The sequence below is a fragment of the Mandrillus leucophaeus genome, unplaced genomic scaffold (genome assembly GCF_000951045.1).
Source record: "Mandrillus leucophaeus isolate KB7577 unplaced genomic scaffold, Mleu.le_1.0 Scaffold365, whole genome shotgun sequence".
NCBI classification, from domain to species: Eukaryota; Metazoa; Chordata; class Mammalia; order Primates; family Cercopithecidae; genus Mandrillus; species Mandrillus leucophaeus.
Genome location: NW_012103865.1, coordinates 1117546 through 1134112, shown reverse-complemented (window position 1 = coordinate 1134112; position 16567 = coordinate 1117546). Strand labels below are relative to the sequence as shown.

General features: G+C 51.1%; 2 protein-coding genes across 5 annotated transcripts in view; one reads left to right on the top strand and one right to left on the bottom strand.

The window, feature by feature from the left end:
* FAM131B (family with sequence similarity 131, member B) overlaps positions 1-8434 on the top strand; it is an 8647-nt gene extending 213 nt beyond the window's left edge. Inside the window, exons 2-7 of one of the 4 annotated variants that reach the window (XM_011989892.1) lie at positions 1660-1769; positions 2037-2072; positions 2385-2478; positions 2780-2977; positions 4414-4557; positions 4815-8434. In XM_011989892.1, the coding sequence (XP_011845282.1) occupies positions 1716-1769; positions 2037-2072; positions 2385-2478; positions 2780-2977; positions 4414-4557; positions 4815-5287 (999 nt within the window). In that variant the 5' untranslated portion in view covers positions 1660-1715 and the 3' untranslated portion in view covers positions 5288-8434. Of the gene's footprint in view, positions 1-1645; positions 1770-2036; positions 2073-2174; positions 2255-2384; positions 2479-2779; positions 2978-4413; positions 4558-4814 lie in introns of those variants that run through there. The other 3 variants (XM_011989894.1, XM_011989896.1, XM_011989893.1) reach the window with 3 other exon arrangements.
* A 1562-nt stretch (positions 8435-9996) lies between these two features.
* CLCN1 (chloride channel, voltage-sensitive 1) overlaps positions 9997-16567 on the bottom strand; it is a 37182-nt gene continuing 30611 nt past the window's right edge. Inside the window, exons 17-23 of the mRNA XM_011989941.1 lie at positions 16389-16564; positions 15904-16015; positions 15498-15577; positions 15210-15248; positions 11497-11601; positions 11319-11405; positions 9997-10368 (exon numbers count right to left, since the gene is read on the bottom strand). Coding sequence (XP_011845331.1) covers positions 9997-10368; positions 11319-11405; positions 11497-11601; positions 15210-15248; positions 15498-15577; positions 15904-16015; positions 16389-16564 — 971 coding nt within the window. The remainder of the gene's footprint in view (positions 10369-11318; positions 11406-11496; positions 11602-15209; positions 15249-15497; positions 15578-15903; positions 16016-16388; positions 16565-16567) is intronic.

Genomic DNA, 16567 nt, shown 5'->3' with positions numbered 1-16567 from the left:
CAGCGGGGGCCGGCGGGGCGGGGCCGGCTCTTTATTTACCTTTGACGCGGGGAGGGAAGAGAGGCGCCTCCTAATCCACCTTCTCCCTCCAGCTTCTGCCTGGCTACCGCCCCAGACCCCCACCCAGGCATCCACTCCGCTCTCGCCGCTCAGCGAATTCATCTAGCCCTCTCCTACCCCCTCCCCCATTCTTCTCCTTTCCAACTCCCAATTTCTCCCGCCTACACCTCCTGGTGACCTCAGGCTGAGAGAATAATTCGTATTATTATTACAAACAAACTCACTCTCCAGAAGCCTGATTTCCCTGAGACCGGTTTATTTCCATGGATACCCCCTCCTCCTCTGCTTTCACCCCTTCTCCCTGGCTCTCCCCCTCCCCGCTGCCCCCCACAGCTCTGACTCAGCTCTCCGTCTCCCACAAAGGCCACCCCCCGCTCCCCTCTCCCCCCGCCGCTGCCCTCCCCTGTCTCCCTTCTCCTTAGGCTCTTCTCCGCCTGCCCCATTCCTGCTGTGTCCCGAGGGCCATCTTTTCTCTTTTCCCCCAGTCACCACCCCGCGGAGCCCCAGGGAAGAGCAGGCCAACTTTGGAGGGTCCTCCCTCCTCAGTCCAGTTTACCACAAGCCCCTTCCTTTCCCCCACCCTTGCTGATGTGCGGAACGCCTCCTCGTGCCCAGCCCCATTCAATGCTCCCCTTCCCAAAAATGGAGCTGACCCTAAACTCACAATTGTAAAACCTCATAAGTATAAAGGGTCTGTATGGTCAGATGGTTCAGGCAGTCATCTGATGCTTGAATAGTCCCTTTAGGAAGACCCAAGCTGTTCTTCCCCAAGACTTCCCGGAGCACCATCCTGCCCTCAGTCCAGGAGTCTCCACCAGGAGCTCTGTCCTGGCTCTAACAAGCACCCTCCTTCCCCTGAGTCCTGCAGTTTCCCACTCAGCCCTCAGACCCTGTCCACCCCTCCCACCATCTTCTGTCTTCTCTCTGACTTGAATTCCTATTTTCTTAATTCCTATTTTAAAAAGTTCTCTTTTCTCCTTGTGCTCCCCACCTTCCCTCCACTTTAATCCATCACTTGTCTCCCTACAGTCAGGTGAAATGCCTCCAGGTCATCCTTGGCTTCTCCGCTCACTGTTTCTGGGAGGACACACCCAGCTCCTTGCTATCCAACTCCTGCCTCAATTCCCAGGAGTCCTCTTCCAGTCAGTCAGACTCACGGGCGCTTAGGAAGGGCCCACAGTGGGAGACACATCCCTGCCCCCCTAAGCCTAGAGAAACGCCCTTCACTAGAGCAGTTCTGCCCTTATCTATAGACTTGTAATAGAGAACAGCCCAGCTCCCATACAGAAACCCTCCAAGAGTCCTCAGGAAGGAATAAGAATTGATTTTCTGATAAAACCCAACCTCTGACCCCTCCACATAAACAACAACAAATAAGGCCATATATCAGTTTTTCTCAGTGCACTATTCTTGGTTGAGCTAAAACTGGATATTTGGGCTCAGCATTACCACTTGTCTCTCCTAGAATTTGGAGAGCGCAGGAATATAAGAGGAAATGGGCAGCTGGGGTAAGGGAGGGGTGTGAAGGGCTGGCCCCAGGGTGTCACCTCGGCTGCACAGGGAGGTGAGGGCAGGCAGCTAACTTTCTGGCCCCCTCAGGGAACGAGGTGATTGCAGTGGATTGGAAGGGCCTGAAGGATGTCGATCAAATCAACATGGACAGCACCAGCTCACTGCACGGGAGCAGCCTCCATCGGCCATCCACTGAGGTGAGACCTCACTCAGCCACCCCGAGTCTCTAGCTGCCTGCACTTCCTCAATTCCAGGGCAACAACCTAAACACTCCTTCAGACTGACACGTCTACAGAACATTTCTCACAACACATGCCAAGCAGTCCACACGGAGAACCCAGGCAGTGGTGTCAACCTCAGGAAAGCCCTCACATCCCGCACTCGTGGAAGGCCCTCTGAGGAACGGGGCTTCCTCGCATTCCTGTGAGTGACTGGGATGCCCATTCCCTTTCCTCTCTCCACAGCAAACTCGAACTGATTTCTCCTGGGACGGCATCAACGTGAGTGCAGCTGCCCCCAGACCTCCCCATCCTCCCGAACTCCTCCTCCTTATCTTCTCCCTTGCACCTTCCAACGAGCACGGTATTCCTTGGCTCCAACAGGCACTGTGAGCCCTCACATTCTCAACCTGTGCCCCAGCTTTCCAGGGCACTGGGGGTATATCCCTCCTTGGGACTCTTGGGTATAGTAGCTTTCCTTATCATCTGCCCTAGCTCAAATACTTTTTCCTGGAAACCATGAACCTTCTCCAAGTATAAAGCACGCCCGTACCTTCTTATTTCTCTGCCCTTCCTCCCACGTTCCCAACCCAGCTCTCCATGGAGGACACCACTTCCATTCTTCCGAAGCTTAAGCGAAACTCTAACGCCTATGGCATTGGGGCCCTGGCCAAGTCGTCGTTCTCAGGTGAGACTCCCGATGTAGGAATGCCTTCAGACAAAATAATGCTGACAGACTCCTTGGCTCAGTCTCCCTGCTCCTTTGAGGTTGATGAAGACCCTCATCCTCACACCCTGACCTATTCACCCTTCTGTCAAGCCTCCCATCTTCCAGGCCATTCCCCCCACCACCCCATCTATGGAGTCCTTAGGGGAGCCTGCCCCAGTGGGATGGAGTCTCATGGGGCTGGGGTGGGAGGAATGGGGAGGGTCTGGTTATGGGTGTTGTGTGATATTCTGGAGGATGTGGGAAATGTCTGGCCCTGTAGGGATCTCGCGGAGCATGAAAGACCATGTGACAAAGCCCACAGCCATGGGGCAAGGCCGGGTGGCCCACATGATTGAGTGGCAGGGCTGGGGGAAGACACCAGCTGTTCAGCCACAACACAGCCATGAGGCCGTGCGCAGGGATACGGATGCCTACTCCGATCTCAGCGATGGCGAGAAGGAGGCACGTTTTCTAGCAGGTATGTGCACCCTAAAGCCTCAAGAGACACATTTTCAGGATGAGGTGGATGGCCTCCAACCTCATCCCCTGTGGCAGAATTAGCTCCATCCATATTTTGACCATAGATTCACATTTCCCAAACAGCTCTAATTCTAAATATTTTGATGTGCTAATTCAAATAAGTGCTCTTAAACATATTTTTATAATCATCTCAGAAAATGAGTGAAATTAGATGGGGATTTGTGCGTCCACCCCACAAAAGAAGGCACCCAGATACCTTCTCTCCTCATCATGAGACTGTCCAAACTCTGAACTCCCTCAAGTGCAGGGAAAAAAAAGGGCAGGCCTTGGTCTTTGAAAGAAAGAAAGACCTTGGGGATTTCTTTTAGTCTTTGCCCCTTAGCATTTTGAGTCATGAATTCGCCTACTAGACTCATTACTTGTGACAACCACTAGAAGATTAAGGGAACTGTGTGAGGAGATGGGAGGCCTACAGAAGAGGTTTAATTCCAGGAAAGTAGTGTAGGTCTGATAACAGGCATGCAATGTGCCTACCAGAGTGGCCAAGCCCTAGTGCAGGTCTAAATAAGATGCCTAGAAAGGGATAGGTCTGGAAGAGAAAGGAAGTATCGTTGTGTTGGTGATACGGGTGGGAGGAGAAATATCAGTGAAGAGGGTCACAAACATGTAGGGTGGGGGCCAGGGGCAGTACCAGCTTCAACGCACTCATGGATTTGACTAGAATAGGGATCCCATCCCTATAGGAAAAGTCTACCCATCCCCTTTTCCTTCCAATCCCTTGAACTTCCAGTTTTATATCATGGTGGACCCACAAGCCCACGATGCTCTCTTGGGGGTCTCTGTTGATCTTGAAATCTACTCTCTAGATTGCAATTCCTAAAAACCTCCAAAGATAAACTTCTGGAAATCCCGAATTTGAATCTCCTAGGATATCTCACCAGAAGACCCGTAACTCTTTCCCCTAGGAATCCTAAATCTGACTTTTTAGGAAGTCCCCCACAATACTCCATTCTCTGGGGACATGCACAAAGGCTGTGCTGTCCAGTACATTAGCCACTGGCCTCATGTGGTTATTGAGAACTTGGTATGTGGCTCTTCTGAATGGAGATGTGCTTTTAAGTGTAAAATACCAGCCGGATCTCAAATGCTTCATATAAATAAAAGAATGTAAAATATCTCACTAATGACTTTTATTTCGATTATATGTTGAGATGAAAATCTTTTTCTATATCGAATTAAATAAGTTGTATTATTTCAATTGATTTAACCTGTTTCTTTTTAATTTTAAATGTGGCGACTGGAAAACTTAAAATGATATAAGTGGCTTGCATTGTATTTCTACTGAACAATGCTGCACTAAGATGTCTTCCTACCCCACGCACGTGTCTAAAGATTTCGTGAGATATTTTGTGGTCGTTGCATTTCTTCCTGCAGGTGTCATGGAGCAGTTTGCTATCTCTGAGGCCACACTCATGGCCTGGTCTTCCATGGATGGTGAGGACATGAGTGTGAACTCCACCCAGGAGCCATTGGGCTGCAACTACAGTGACAACTACCAGGAATTGATGGAGAGTCAGGGTGAGAGATGTTCCGGAATCCAATCTCTGGAGCCTGCAAGGCCTCCCCAACTATCTCAGCTGCCTCCACTCAGCTCCATTCTTTTAAGACTTCCTTGTCCATCTCGGCTTTCCCATTGTCCTCCCTACTCCCTGTGCGCTCTGTATCTTACTCCTGGTTCTCTGTGCTGTCTCTTAGCTGTCTCTTGTGCTGTCTGTGCTGTCATTCCTGCCCTTGACATTTTGTGACCCCACTGACCCCCAGGATTCTTTTTCCAGATGCCCTGGCTCAAGCCCCCATGGATGGATGGCCTCACTCTTACGTGTCCCAGGGTATGTACTGTCTGGGGTCATCAGATGCCTGGGAAGCCAGCGACCAGTCCCTCATTGCCTCTCCAGCCACAGGATCCTATCTGGGGCCTGCATTTGATGACTCACAACCCAGCTTGCATGAAATGGGACCTTCCCAACCGGCTTCAGGATACTCTGCTCTGGAGCCTCCACCTTTGCTGGGGGGAGACACTGACTGGGCTCCAGGGGTAGGTGCAGTGGACCTCGCAAGGGGCCCTGCCGAGGAGGAGAAGAGGCCATTGGCCCCTGAGGAGGAAGAGGATGCAGGATGCCGGGATCTGGAGTCACTTTCCCCAAGAGAAGACCCTGAGATGTCTACCGCTCTCAGCCGGAAGGTGTCTGACGTCACATCCTCAGGTGTGCAGTCATTTGATGAGGAGGAAGGCGAGACCAACAACTAGCTTCCTCCCCCAATGCCCTGCCTTCCACTCCCACCTGAGGGCCATGGCTGTGACCCATACATTCCCTCCCCCCAGCAGTACAGCTGAAACCGGGCAGACAACATTGGGGAACCCAGGAGCTTCCAGTCCTCTCCCGGAAATGGAGGGCCAGGATGGGATTTTATCCAGGCTTACACTCTAGAAACCCACAGGCCTGAGAACTGAGACCTGGGCAACTAGATGGCCATGAGCTTGGTGTGACTGTGGAGAAGGACCTGGGCTGCGGGCTTCTGGGTCTGTGCTGACAAAGCCTCCAGTGTGTGCACCCTGAAGACGGGGGCAGTGCAGCTGTGCTCAAGACTGGATCTCAGTTCTTCACTCCCCGATTTCGTCTTCCAGGCGCCGTAACTGTGCTGTCTGAATGCCTCCTTTCTCCATTTCACTCTTGCTTTTCCCAACTCTGTTTTCTCTGGCTGTGGCCCCAGCTCATCCTTACTGAGAGAACAGACCTTAGGAGCTGTTGGACATGGCTGGACAGGCGCAGGGGAGGCTGCCTGAAGGGCACGTCCATGTGGAGGGTGGAGAGGCTGCCTCAGCGGGTCATTTGGCTTCTGAGATCAGGAGTCGAGGAGGAGGTGGACGTGGCAGCTGAGATCTACAGGGGGCACAGACGTGGTTCTTTCTATCAAGGCCTGCCCAGAGACAAGAGTCACTGAGGAGACCAAGAACAAACACAGCCCCTTGCTCTGGGATCTTGAATATCCCATGGCTGAAAGGAGGATCCTAAGGATCTGGGAAAAGACCCAGCTGGGGCTGGCTGCTCCAGCTCTTGCTTCCCTTTCAGCTTTCTTCCATCCCTGCTCCCGGAGCCTGGCCCTGAGGAGGGTGCGGGGACACCCGTCTTGGATACACCAACGCAGGATGCAGGTGTCGCCAACAGCGGGGGGAGCATGAGGGCTGTCTCCCCCTATCCACCCCTGTCCTCTGAAGCTGTTTACACTTTTCTCTTTGCCTTTTCTACATTTTTATAACTTCTTGGGCACTCAGGGTTGAGTGGGGTGGAGGGAGGAGTCCGGTGCTGTCACTCCCTCAGCCAGTCAGGGTTGCAGCTGAGGGCCAGGGTGGGCACTCGGCACCTTCTGCCCCTTCTTCAGCTCCTCCCAGGACTCCCAAACAGCTTCACAGCTGTCCTCCCTGCCTCCCCAGGCCTCCTACCGGAGGAAGACAGGAAAATTCGCGGATTCTTCTTTCCAGGATGGTGTATGGTGAGACACAAGCTTGCCCTCCCACACTTGGCATCCATGCTGGTGGGGACTGAGCAGCATATGCACCCCAGCACTACTGTAAGAGCACAGGCAGAGGACGGGCGGAGCGAAGCAGCGGCGCTGTGGGCTGGAGAGCACTTGGCCCTGCCACTGCCAGGGTAGCCCCTCCCCAGCCCTTGGCACAGGCAGAGTTTGGGTAGGAGAGAGAGGCCTAAGAGGCTCACTGCCCTATCTCTTTCTTTCTTCACACCCTTCCAAGGCTCCAACTCCCAGGCTTGTGTCCTACCCACACTCTGTCAGGAGTTCTACCACTTGCATCCCCTGCTGGAAGGGAGCACTGTCGTCCTCTCCCAGCCTTGGGCACAAACTTTGCCCTCACCCCCAGGTCCCAGAACTTATTATTTTATAATGAGGAGGTTGAGAGTTGGGGTGTTTCTGTCCATCTATGATCCTGTTCCGCCATCAAGTTCATACTCTCCTACACACACTCCTGGGATGCAAGCAGGGCAGGGGGTTCTGTGTCTTCCCTGGAAGGGGGACAATGGTTATCCTGAGGCTGGTTTTTGGAGGAAACATGGGCTTAGGCAAGGTGAGCCAAGGCAGGTGCAGTCACCTAACTGAATCCTCCTGTACAGGGGAAGAGTCCTCTTGCACTTGCTAACGTGCTAACTCCGTGTCCCAGGACCTCATTTCCAGGAACTCTGAGAGGTGGTTTCGCATGCCCGCCCTGGCAGCTGTTCCCCACCCATCTCCTGCTGCAAGCTCTGGGGTTTTGCATGTTCATGTGACCTTCCTTCCTCGGGGTCCCTGGTTCCTCACCTTCTCCAATGTGTGCTATTCCCACATCACCTCTTCCTGTCATCTCATCCTCTCAGTGCCCATATTATCTCCCCAGACCACAGTGGACAGCTCACCCACTGAGTGCGTTCATTCATTACAGTTCCTTTTTGCTCAGGCCCGGGGGAGTTAGGAAAGGTAGACCACAGCAGCTTTCATTCCTCCTTCCCTTTCCCAAGGAAGCCACATGGTCCCTGACAAAAGATGACTAAAGGTCTGAAGGACTCTAGCAGGGTTCATACATGAACCTGGTGTCCCCAGGGTGCTGGCATATTGCTGCAGACAGAAGTCAGGTGGGGGTCTGTCTTCTGCAAGGAGCTCCCACCCGCTCTGAAGAGAGAGACTGAGGAGCTGGCTTGGGACCATCTTAGGACTCTTCTGGTGCTGGGGGCAGGGTGCATGGGGGTTGCTTATCGCCTATTTCAGGGGGTGGGGAGGGGCATGTGCAGGAAGAGGCTGCTGCGGGGTGGGAAAGGGTGGCTTTTCCTTTGGGGTTAAGGCTGTGCAGCACGTTTTACAGCAGTCCTGGAACAGGGCTGTTTTTATATTCTTGTGAATGAAACTGCTCTTGCTAAACGATTTTCTTTTTTTGGGGGGGGTGCACTTTCATTTTCAAATGACTTTATTAAATGAAAATCCAAATCTTCCATTCTTCCCCTCCATTGCCCCCTCCACCCCCACACACCTTCCTTCCTGTCCTCGTGTTGAAGTGGGGATCCTGGGGAATGAGTTTAGTATCTTCTCCTCGTCCTCACCTATACATCCCACACACCATCTTCCAGGTCTGGGAAATATCCATTTTTATGGCCAGTCTCAGCATGTTTTCTTAATGTGACATTCCCACCCCAGGCCCAAGAGAGATTCTATGACATATATTACAGAGAGAATTCTATATCAATATATATAAATATTATAGATTATGTACACAAGGGCATGGGCTCAAATGCCCACTGCCAGTCCCCTACCCAGGCTTCAACGTCTCTCTTGGCCTGGGGAAGTGGGAGGGACGTGATGCTGGAGAAGGTTACAGGCTGTGTTCAATGACACTAAACAGAACATGGTGGCATCCTCTGGCTGTGACTGTCTTATTTGGGGGATGGAGGAGACTGGGAACAGGGGAGGCAAAGGAGGAGAATGTCGGAGTGGGGGCACAATGGCAGAATTAAGCAAAGCATATGGGATGGCAAGGTTTGGGGAGAAAAACCTTGGGTACGGAGCGAGGGTTTGGGGATGCTCACAACACCTGGCCTCCCTTTGTAGAGAAAGCGCGCTAATGGAGTGCACAGCCAGGCTTCCTACTGCTGATCTGGGGAGGGTGAAGATGTGAGTGTCCCAAGTGCGGGCAGCACTCAAGAGCCCTGCCATCTTGACGCTTAGCTCCTAACTCTCCACCCCTAGGAAAGGCATCTGAAGAACCAGTCTAAGAAGGGGCTTGTGTCTGAGTGACCCAGTGACCTAGCTGCTCTGAGCCCTGATTCTTGGCAGGAGAGGCCCTGGCTAGAGCAGCTCCAGGGCAGAGCTGACCTTTGGCAGGACAAGTCAAGAACTACAGTGGAGCCGGGCACGGTGGCTCAAGCCTGTAATCCCAGCACTTTGGGAGGCCGAGACGGGCGGATCACAAGGTCAGGAGATCGAGACCACCCTGGCTAACACGGTGAAACCCCGTCTGTACTAAAAAATACAAAAAACTAGCCGGGCGAGGTGGCGGGCGCCTGTAGTCCCAGCTACTCGGGAGGCTGAGGCAGGAGAATGGCATAAACCCGGGAGGCGGAGCTTGCAGTGAGCTGAGATCCGGCCACTGTACTCCAGCCTGGGGGACAGAGCGAGACTCCATCTCAAAAAAAAAAAAAAAAAAAAAGAACTACAGTGGAGAGAGGGAGGATGTGTTTCCTAGGGAGTAACCTGGACACTGGAGGGCGAGGAAGCTGTGCTGTGGAATAGAAGGTTTTCTGCCAGAGGGAGTCAGCGGACATCATGGGGGCACGATTGTTGGGCAACAGGGCACCTGCTTCTCTCAGTGCCCTAGTCACGGCCTGGCCTGGAGACGCATCGGGGTCAGAGGCAGATTGCAGGAGCGGACGTGGGCCAGCGCAGGGCTCCAAGAGAAGCGGCTGTGGCTGGCCTGGAGGCACATTCTGGGGTGGTCAGTGCCTGAGGCCATAGGATGGTCCCATCCCCTCCTCCAACATGGCACTTACAGGGCCACAGTCGTTCTGGGCCTCCCCTCACCCCACCTCTTGTAGACACTGAGGCACAGATAGCACAGTACTGGGACAAGAGCACTGGGGAATTGTTGGGGGCAGCGGGAGGCAGAGAGAGGCAGGGGATTCCCTTGCTGCATACCAGGAACACTCAGGAAGCCCCATGGAATATCAGGGGTGCTTTGCTAGGGTTAGGGCCACCTGCCTGGCTGGGAATGGGGAGAATAGTCGAAATAATTGACCAAGGCTCCTCCCTGCCTAAATGCCGATTCCTCCTTTAAGACTATCACTATCACATTAAAAAATTCCCGGAAGAGGCATGGAATGTGGCATGACCTCGCCACATTCAGGATGCACCCTGCCCCACACAAGTTCACCCTCAGACTGGGCCTCTGGACAGTCTTTATGAGGAGGTCGTGGGAGGGGGTCAAAGGATCAGTTCATCCTCATCCTCCTCGTCTGTGGATCGCAGGCTGGGGCCCTGCAAGATGTCAGCCAGCTCCTCTTCCAGCCCTGGACTCTCCACCAGTTCCAGCTCCTCCAGCTCACCCTCTACCTTGCCTGGGGCCAGGGAGAGAGGGGGCTCTGGGGAAGGGGATGGCACAGGGGTCTCTGGGGAGGCAGCAGTCACATCCCCTGCTCCAGTGGCTGCAGGCCTATCCTCAGGCAGGTTCCAGTTCTCTGCAGAAGGTGGGGGTCCCCCGGGACTCTTTCGAGTTGAAGTCGTGTTCCGGAAGCTGGCAAGGGGAGGGCGGAGCTGCACCCCAGACTTGGTGTGCCCCTCAATGGCCTTCTGTAGCTGAAGAGCAGTGGGAAAGGAAAAGCGGGTAAAAAGTTGGAAAAAGAAAAAAGATAGGGGCAGTGAGAGACAAACAGAAAAGAACAGATACAATGAAAGGACAAAAGAACAGGAAAGATACAGAGTGGCAAAAGGGGGAGAAAGAGAAACAGACAATAAGGAACAACCAGAGAAAGAAGACAGAAAAAGGACAAGAAAAGGGGTGTGACAAAAGATCCACCTGCCCAGACTCAGACCCTTGGGTGACCTCTTCCTTCCTAGTGACCACCTGCAGCCACATCCCCCCACTGCCCTATTTCCACAGCTTTCCCCAAAGCACATCCCCGAGAAACAGTGACTCATGCCTGGAACCCCATCTGAAACCCACACTATCTACGGAAGATCACATGGGCCCCATCTGGGGTGGAGAATTCCATTCCCTTCAGGGCTGTGGCCATAACAGGCTTTGTAGTCTCCTCTACCTCGGCTGGCTGCTTCCTCTACCCTCTCCAATCTCTGCATAAGAAATAGAGAGGGGAACCGGGCCCTGGTGGCTCACATCTGGAATCGCAGCACTTTGGGAAGCCGAGGTGGGCAGATCACCTGAGGTCAGGAGTTCGAGACCAGCCTGCCCAACATGGTGAAACCCCATCTCTACTAAAAATACAAAAAATTAGCCAGGTGTGGTGGAAGGCGCCTGTAATCCCAGCTACTCAGGAGCCTGAGGCAGGAGAATCAGTTGAACCTGGGAGGCAGAGGTTGCAGTGAGCTGAGATCACACCACTGCACTCCAGCCTGGGTGACAAGAGTGAAACTCTGTCTCAAAAAAAAAAAAAAAAAAAAAGAAAAGAAATAGAGAAGGGAATCTGAGGGGACTTCTGAGATGCTAATATCCCCTCTGTCCTCCCTGCATCCCCTTATCTTGTGCCCAGCCTCCCTCCTGCTGCTCAAATGGGACACATCGTGATTACCTCCTCCAGGGCCAAGACGCCCCTGAGCTTCCCCATGCTGGTCACATAAGCGAGGTGGAGGCCGAGGAGTGAGAACAGGGTGTGAGTCTGAGGATGAAGAGCACAGGTCAGTGCATGTTCCTTGCCCCACAGCTCTCCTGCCTTCCCTGCAGCCCTGAGCAGTCAGCAAAGGACTCACCTTGTGCAGGGTTGTCTGCTCCACCAGCTGGAAGGGAGACTGGTCAATACAGCAGGAATCAAAACAGACAGGTTGGCTCAGCTGCTCCTGCTCCCAGGCCTCAATCTGTCAGCCAGAGGATGAAAGTCACGAAAATCACGGAGCCTCCTTTCACCCCAGATACCTGATTTTGATCCCAAACAGCCCTCCTAGCCCCTGCCCAGAATCTGGAAACATGCAAGAACTGATCACAGATCCCCCAGATCAGAGGCCCTCCTCCTTCTTCCCGGGCACAGAGCCTCTCTGCCCTTCCTCATCAGGAACCCCCAACCTACCCTGCAACCCCCAGGTACCCAGAACATCCCTCCCCGTTCTAGGCCCCAACTCTCCCATCCCCTGGCGTCCCAAACATTTGTTATTCCCAACCTATCTTTCCCATCTATTTTCCATGACTACTATAAGATGCGGGGCTCCAATCAAACCAGACTGCTCTCTGCTTTTCAAACACGCCTTCCCCTTTGTCTTTGCTGTTCTGAGCATCTAGAGTTCCTTTACCTGCCCTACCCTGTCCCTGCAGTGTACGTATTTCCTGACTCTCCCAATCAGACGTGCTTCTCCCTTTTTTAAATTCTCATAGTATTAGCTGGTCTCACCTTTTCAGAAATGACATTGGCCATACTTCCTGCTGTATTGGCATTTGTCTTACCTTTGCACTTGTCTTGAGTGTCGTGTGGTATTGGCTGCTGTATATTGTGAAGAAACTACCACATCACCTCTCATGCAGGGAACCATGGTGAGTACTTGTTGAAACTGAAGAGCTACACTGGACCTCACGGCACTTACTTGACTTGAGCAAAGCCAGTTTTTGTTTGTTTGTTTTTGTCTATGACAGAAGCATTAAGGCACAAAGGCCAACCATCCTCTTGACTTTAGATATGCACACCAAAATTCCCAAGAGTCCAAATAATCCATTACATCTCTGGCTCTCATACATTTTTCTAAAATTTCTAAAATCTCTTTTCAGTCAGTACCCTCTGAATGATCTAGAACTCTATTTTCCTATTTGTCCAAATCTATACCTCTCAGACTTCAGAGAACATCACCAAAGGGCATTATATAGATTTAGGATCTAGTGTGTAGCCCATAGTGATGTTCACTCCACCTGTCCTGTCCTGATATTTCTGGATTACAATCATGCCTCCTCTATACTCTCATCTTCCTGACTAATGGATTACACAGGGTTACATAGCATAGGATGGATGACCACTTAGCAGGTGTGTTGTAGAGAAGATTTAGGTATAGGATGGGGGCTAGACCTTGCCAACCACCGTTTGGTCCATCCCGTCCTCTTGGTCTTTTCTATGATCATCTGTGGCCTTACGTTCCATTTTTGCCTTGCCTTAACAATAACGCGGCAACATTTTCAGTGAATGATTATCAAGTACATCCTCTTTGCCAAGCATTATTCTAATTGCCGTACCCGTCTTAGCTCATTTAATCTTCTCCAATAACTCTATCATTATCTTCACTTTATAGATGAGGAAACAGAGGCACAGTGTGGAATTCATTTGCCCAGGATTACACAGTCAGTAACTGGTGGAGCTGGGCTTCTAACCTTGACTGCTGTTTGCATTCCAGGTGCATCTCCAGCTTTTGCCCAAGGGATGCAGGACGTTGCTGTTGAGGCTGATGTGTTCCACTACTTGAATAAGCTCGGTACCAGTTAGAAACAGAGCTCTGTGTGTACTCCAGAGTATGCAGAATTAAACAAATCCTAGTAGGGACTTCTGGCAACACATAATTGAATTTTTCAATACTCCCATACTGCCCCCATACCGTTTTTTGGTCAATATCAACATCTTGATATTGTCAAGGGTATCATCTGGCCTGAAAATTGTGTTCAAAATATCCTGAATTTCAACTCCTATTGGATCTTATCCCTCTAAAATGTCTCAGTGGGTCACATGGGAATTGGTAGCCCCTTGAAGTCTTCCCTGGGAAAGACATAAGCTAGAAATGATGGTCTATCTTACTTTTAATCCCTGGCTGCACTTTATTTCCAGTGGTCATTTGATAGCCACACTGATAAACTAGCTGGTTTTCAATCTTTGGAGCATTAAATTAAAAAGAAAGAAAAAGAAAAAAAGAAAGGCTTATTATTATTGGTTTGAGCATCCTAACAAAGTACTCCTTAATTGCAATTATGGCCTTTCTGATTTCTGCTTGTGGGCAGAAGGAATAGTTGTTCCTTTCCCTCTGTGATCATCTATTTGAGTTTTTCACAAGTCATTTGTCAGAAGTGTGTGTGTTTTGAGGGGTGGGGAAGGTTTTCCTTCTCTCTTGTCACTCACAACACCCTCCCCCAACCCTGTAATGCTTTTCATTGTCAGCACATATATATTCCGGATATCCAATAAGATGTTTACTTAAGAATAATATCCGCTGTGTGTGTTTGTCAGCTTCATACTTTACAAGCTTTACGTTTTCAGCGTTTGCAGCAAACTATGCATTCTTTTACCATATAGAATAGTTGCCAATGGATTTTTTGTTGTTGTTCCTCCACAACCCCTTGGTATGTTCTGATCTGGACTGTTCAGCTGCCTGCTTCCAATCACTATTCCACATTCTGTTCCCTCCTCACAACCAAGTGCATTCAGAATGCTTGACTTTTCTCTCTTGAAAGTTTGATAACCACCTCTTTTAGGGAAGTAGGCATTTGTTTGTCCCCATGAGGCACCATGGTCATTATTTTCTTCCTTTTTCAATTCTTCCCAGTAGCAATGCCTAGCATTTTCCAGTTGTTCACTGTCTCAGGGCCCTGATCAATCCAGCACAGTAACCTCCACCAGAGGCAGATTTCCTCATTTGGGTCATTTTTTTTTTTTTTTTTTTTCCTTTTTCTTTTCTTTTCTTCTCTTTTCTTTTTTGTTTTTTGTTTTTTGTTTTTTTTTTGTTTTTTTGGTTTTTTTTTTTTGTTTTTTGTTTTTTTTTTGTTTTTTTGGTTTTTTTTTGTTTTTTTGTGGGGTTTTTTTGTTTGTTTGTTTTTGTTTTGTTTTTGAAGTGGAGTCTGGCTCTGTCACTCAGGCTGGAGTGCAGTGGTGCGATCTCCCCTCACTGCAACCTCCACCTCCCAGGTTCAAGTGATTTTCGTGCCTCAGCCTCCCAAGTACCTGGGATTACAGGCGTGTGCCACTATGCCCAGTTAATTTTTGTATTTTTAGTAGAAATGGGGTTTCACCATGTTAGCCAGGCTGGTCTCAAACTCCTGACCTCAAGTCATCTGCCTGCCTCAGCCTCCCAAAGTGCTGGGATTACAGGCATGAGCCACCACGCCCAGCCTCCCATTTTAGTTTTTTAGTTTTGATGTTCTTCTTCCATGTTGCTGTTTTAGTGCCAGCCTCCTGGTGATATTTTACCTCCATTAAAGCTTTGCCTGATCCAGAAAGTCCATAATCTCTAAAAGATCTCGGGCTCATCTTAGCACCATGGCCCCATTTACTCATGGAGGCTCAAAGTTTTTCTCCTGAAATGACATGTCTCTCCGAGAACTCCTCCATGTCCCATCACACACTCATTAATCTCTCCATAGTCATCCTTATTTCCATCCTGTTAAAATACTTCCCATCTAGATCACATTCTATTTCACGACAACACAATAAAGAAGGTAGAAACAAATTAGCAATATCTTCATTTGACAGAACAATCTACCCCAGGTTTTGGTTTCCCTTACTCACCTCTTCAGGTGACATGTTATCCACTAAATCTGTGGAATCCTAGAGAAGAAAGACACAGGTCCAAGTTCTTTCCCTTTTCTTCCCATGGTTCATATGGTTCCCAATGAAACAATAGCCATCCCTCCCTGGCCAGGACCACCGATGCCTCCTTTCCATTAATCATCCCTTCCATATGATTAAACTCCTCCTCCTTGGTGGGATCTCTGCCTTCCTGATTTAAGAACCATGGGTTTCTCACTCTTCAAGGGTAGGCTCCCTTTCCCCTGTATCCCAAACACATCTCCTCACCTGGGTTGCTTTCTTCTTTGGGGGGCGAGCTCTGCCCAGCAGGCAGTGAAGCAGGGACTGGAAGATGGAGGGTCTTTGACCTGAGAGGAAAGGTGAGTGGATGGAACTGGACACAAAGCAACAGGAAACGGCCAGGGGCCCCACGCAGTGCCTGACACTTGCTCCAAAGAGCTGCACTTCCCAGGTACCTCACCCTCTCTTCCACCATCCTAAATCACCCTCTGCTCCCACTCCCTGGGACAGTAACAAGGAGAATTGTTGAATAAGAACCCTTTCCTCCTTCAATCCCCCAGCCTCACCCCCAACCCCACACCACATAGGAGTTGCATGCAGGTAAAGGTCAGGTCCAAGTGACCAGAGATAACCTACAAGGCATGAGTTGGGGTGCATGAGGGAAGAGCGTCACCTGCAGGCTCTGGTGCTTCCGGCTGCTGTTTGTGGGCAGGCAGAGGCCCATTGGGCTCTTCTGGGGACAGAGGGGCAGTAGTAGAGGGGTGGAGAGGAAGGGAAGGAGGAAGCTGTAAGGAAAAGTAAGAAGTCTCAGCCTGGAAGCAGAGACTGCCTGGGTGGGCCTTCACTGCCTTTACCAGTCGGTGGATGTTCTGGGAAAGCGAACTCTATTCTTCCCCCCAGTTCAGAAATTCCTATATCCCTTTCAATTGTCAAGACCATCATCTGCAACCTTATCTTCTTTAGTCCCTGGACCCAGAGGCACTGGTCTTTTTGGTACCTGACCCAGAATTTCTGGCTTTCTCAGTTACCAGCCTCTCCCCTCCCTCTTCCCACTACTTTCAGGGAAACTACCCCTGTCCCAAGCCCAGCCCAGCCCAGACGACGCTTTTCCTTTTGCCCCGATCTATCCCACTCCCTGGCCCTTCCTGGCGCGGTCACCTCGCTCTTCCCAGAGAGGTCTTCGTCTTCATCCTCATCCACAAAGGCGAAGGACTCGGGCCGGCCTGGAGGCGCGCCGGGGAGCCCCTCCCCAGCCAGCCGCGCCTTCCCGTCGTAAGGCAGCTCCGACAACTTCCGCGCCATCTCCTGGGCCGCGCGCAGCCTGCGCTCAGGACACA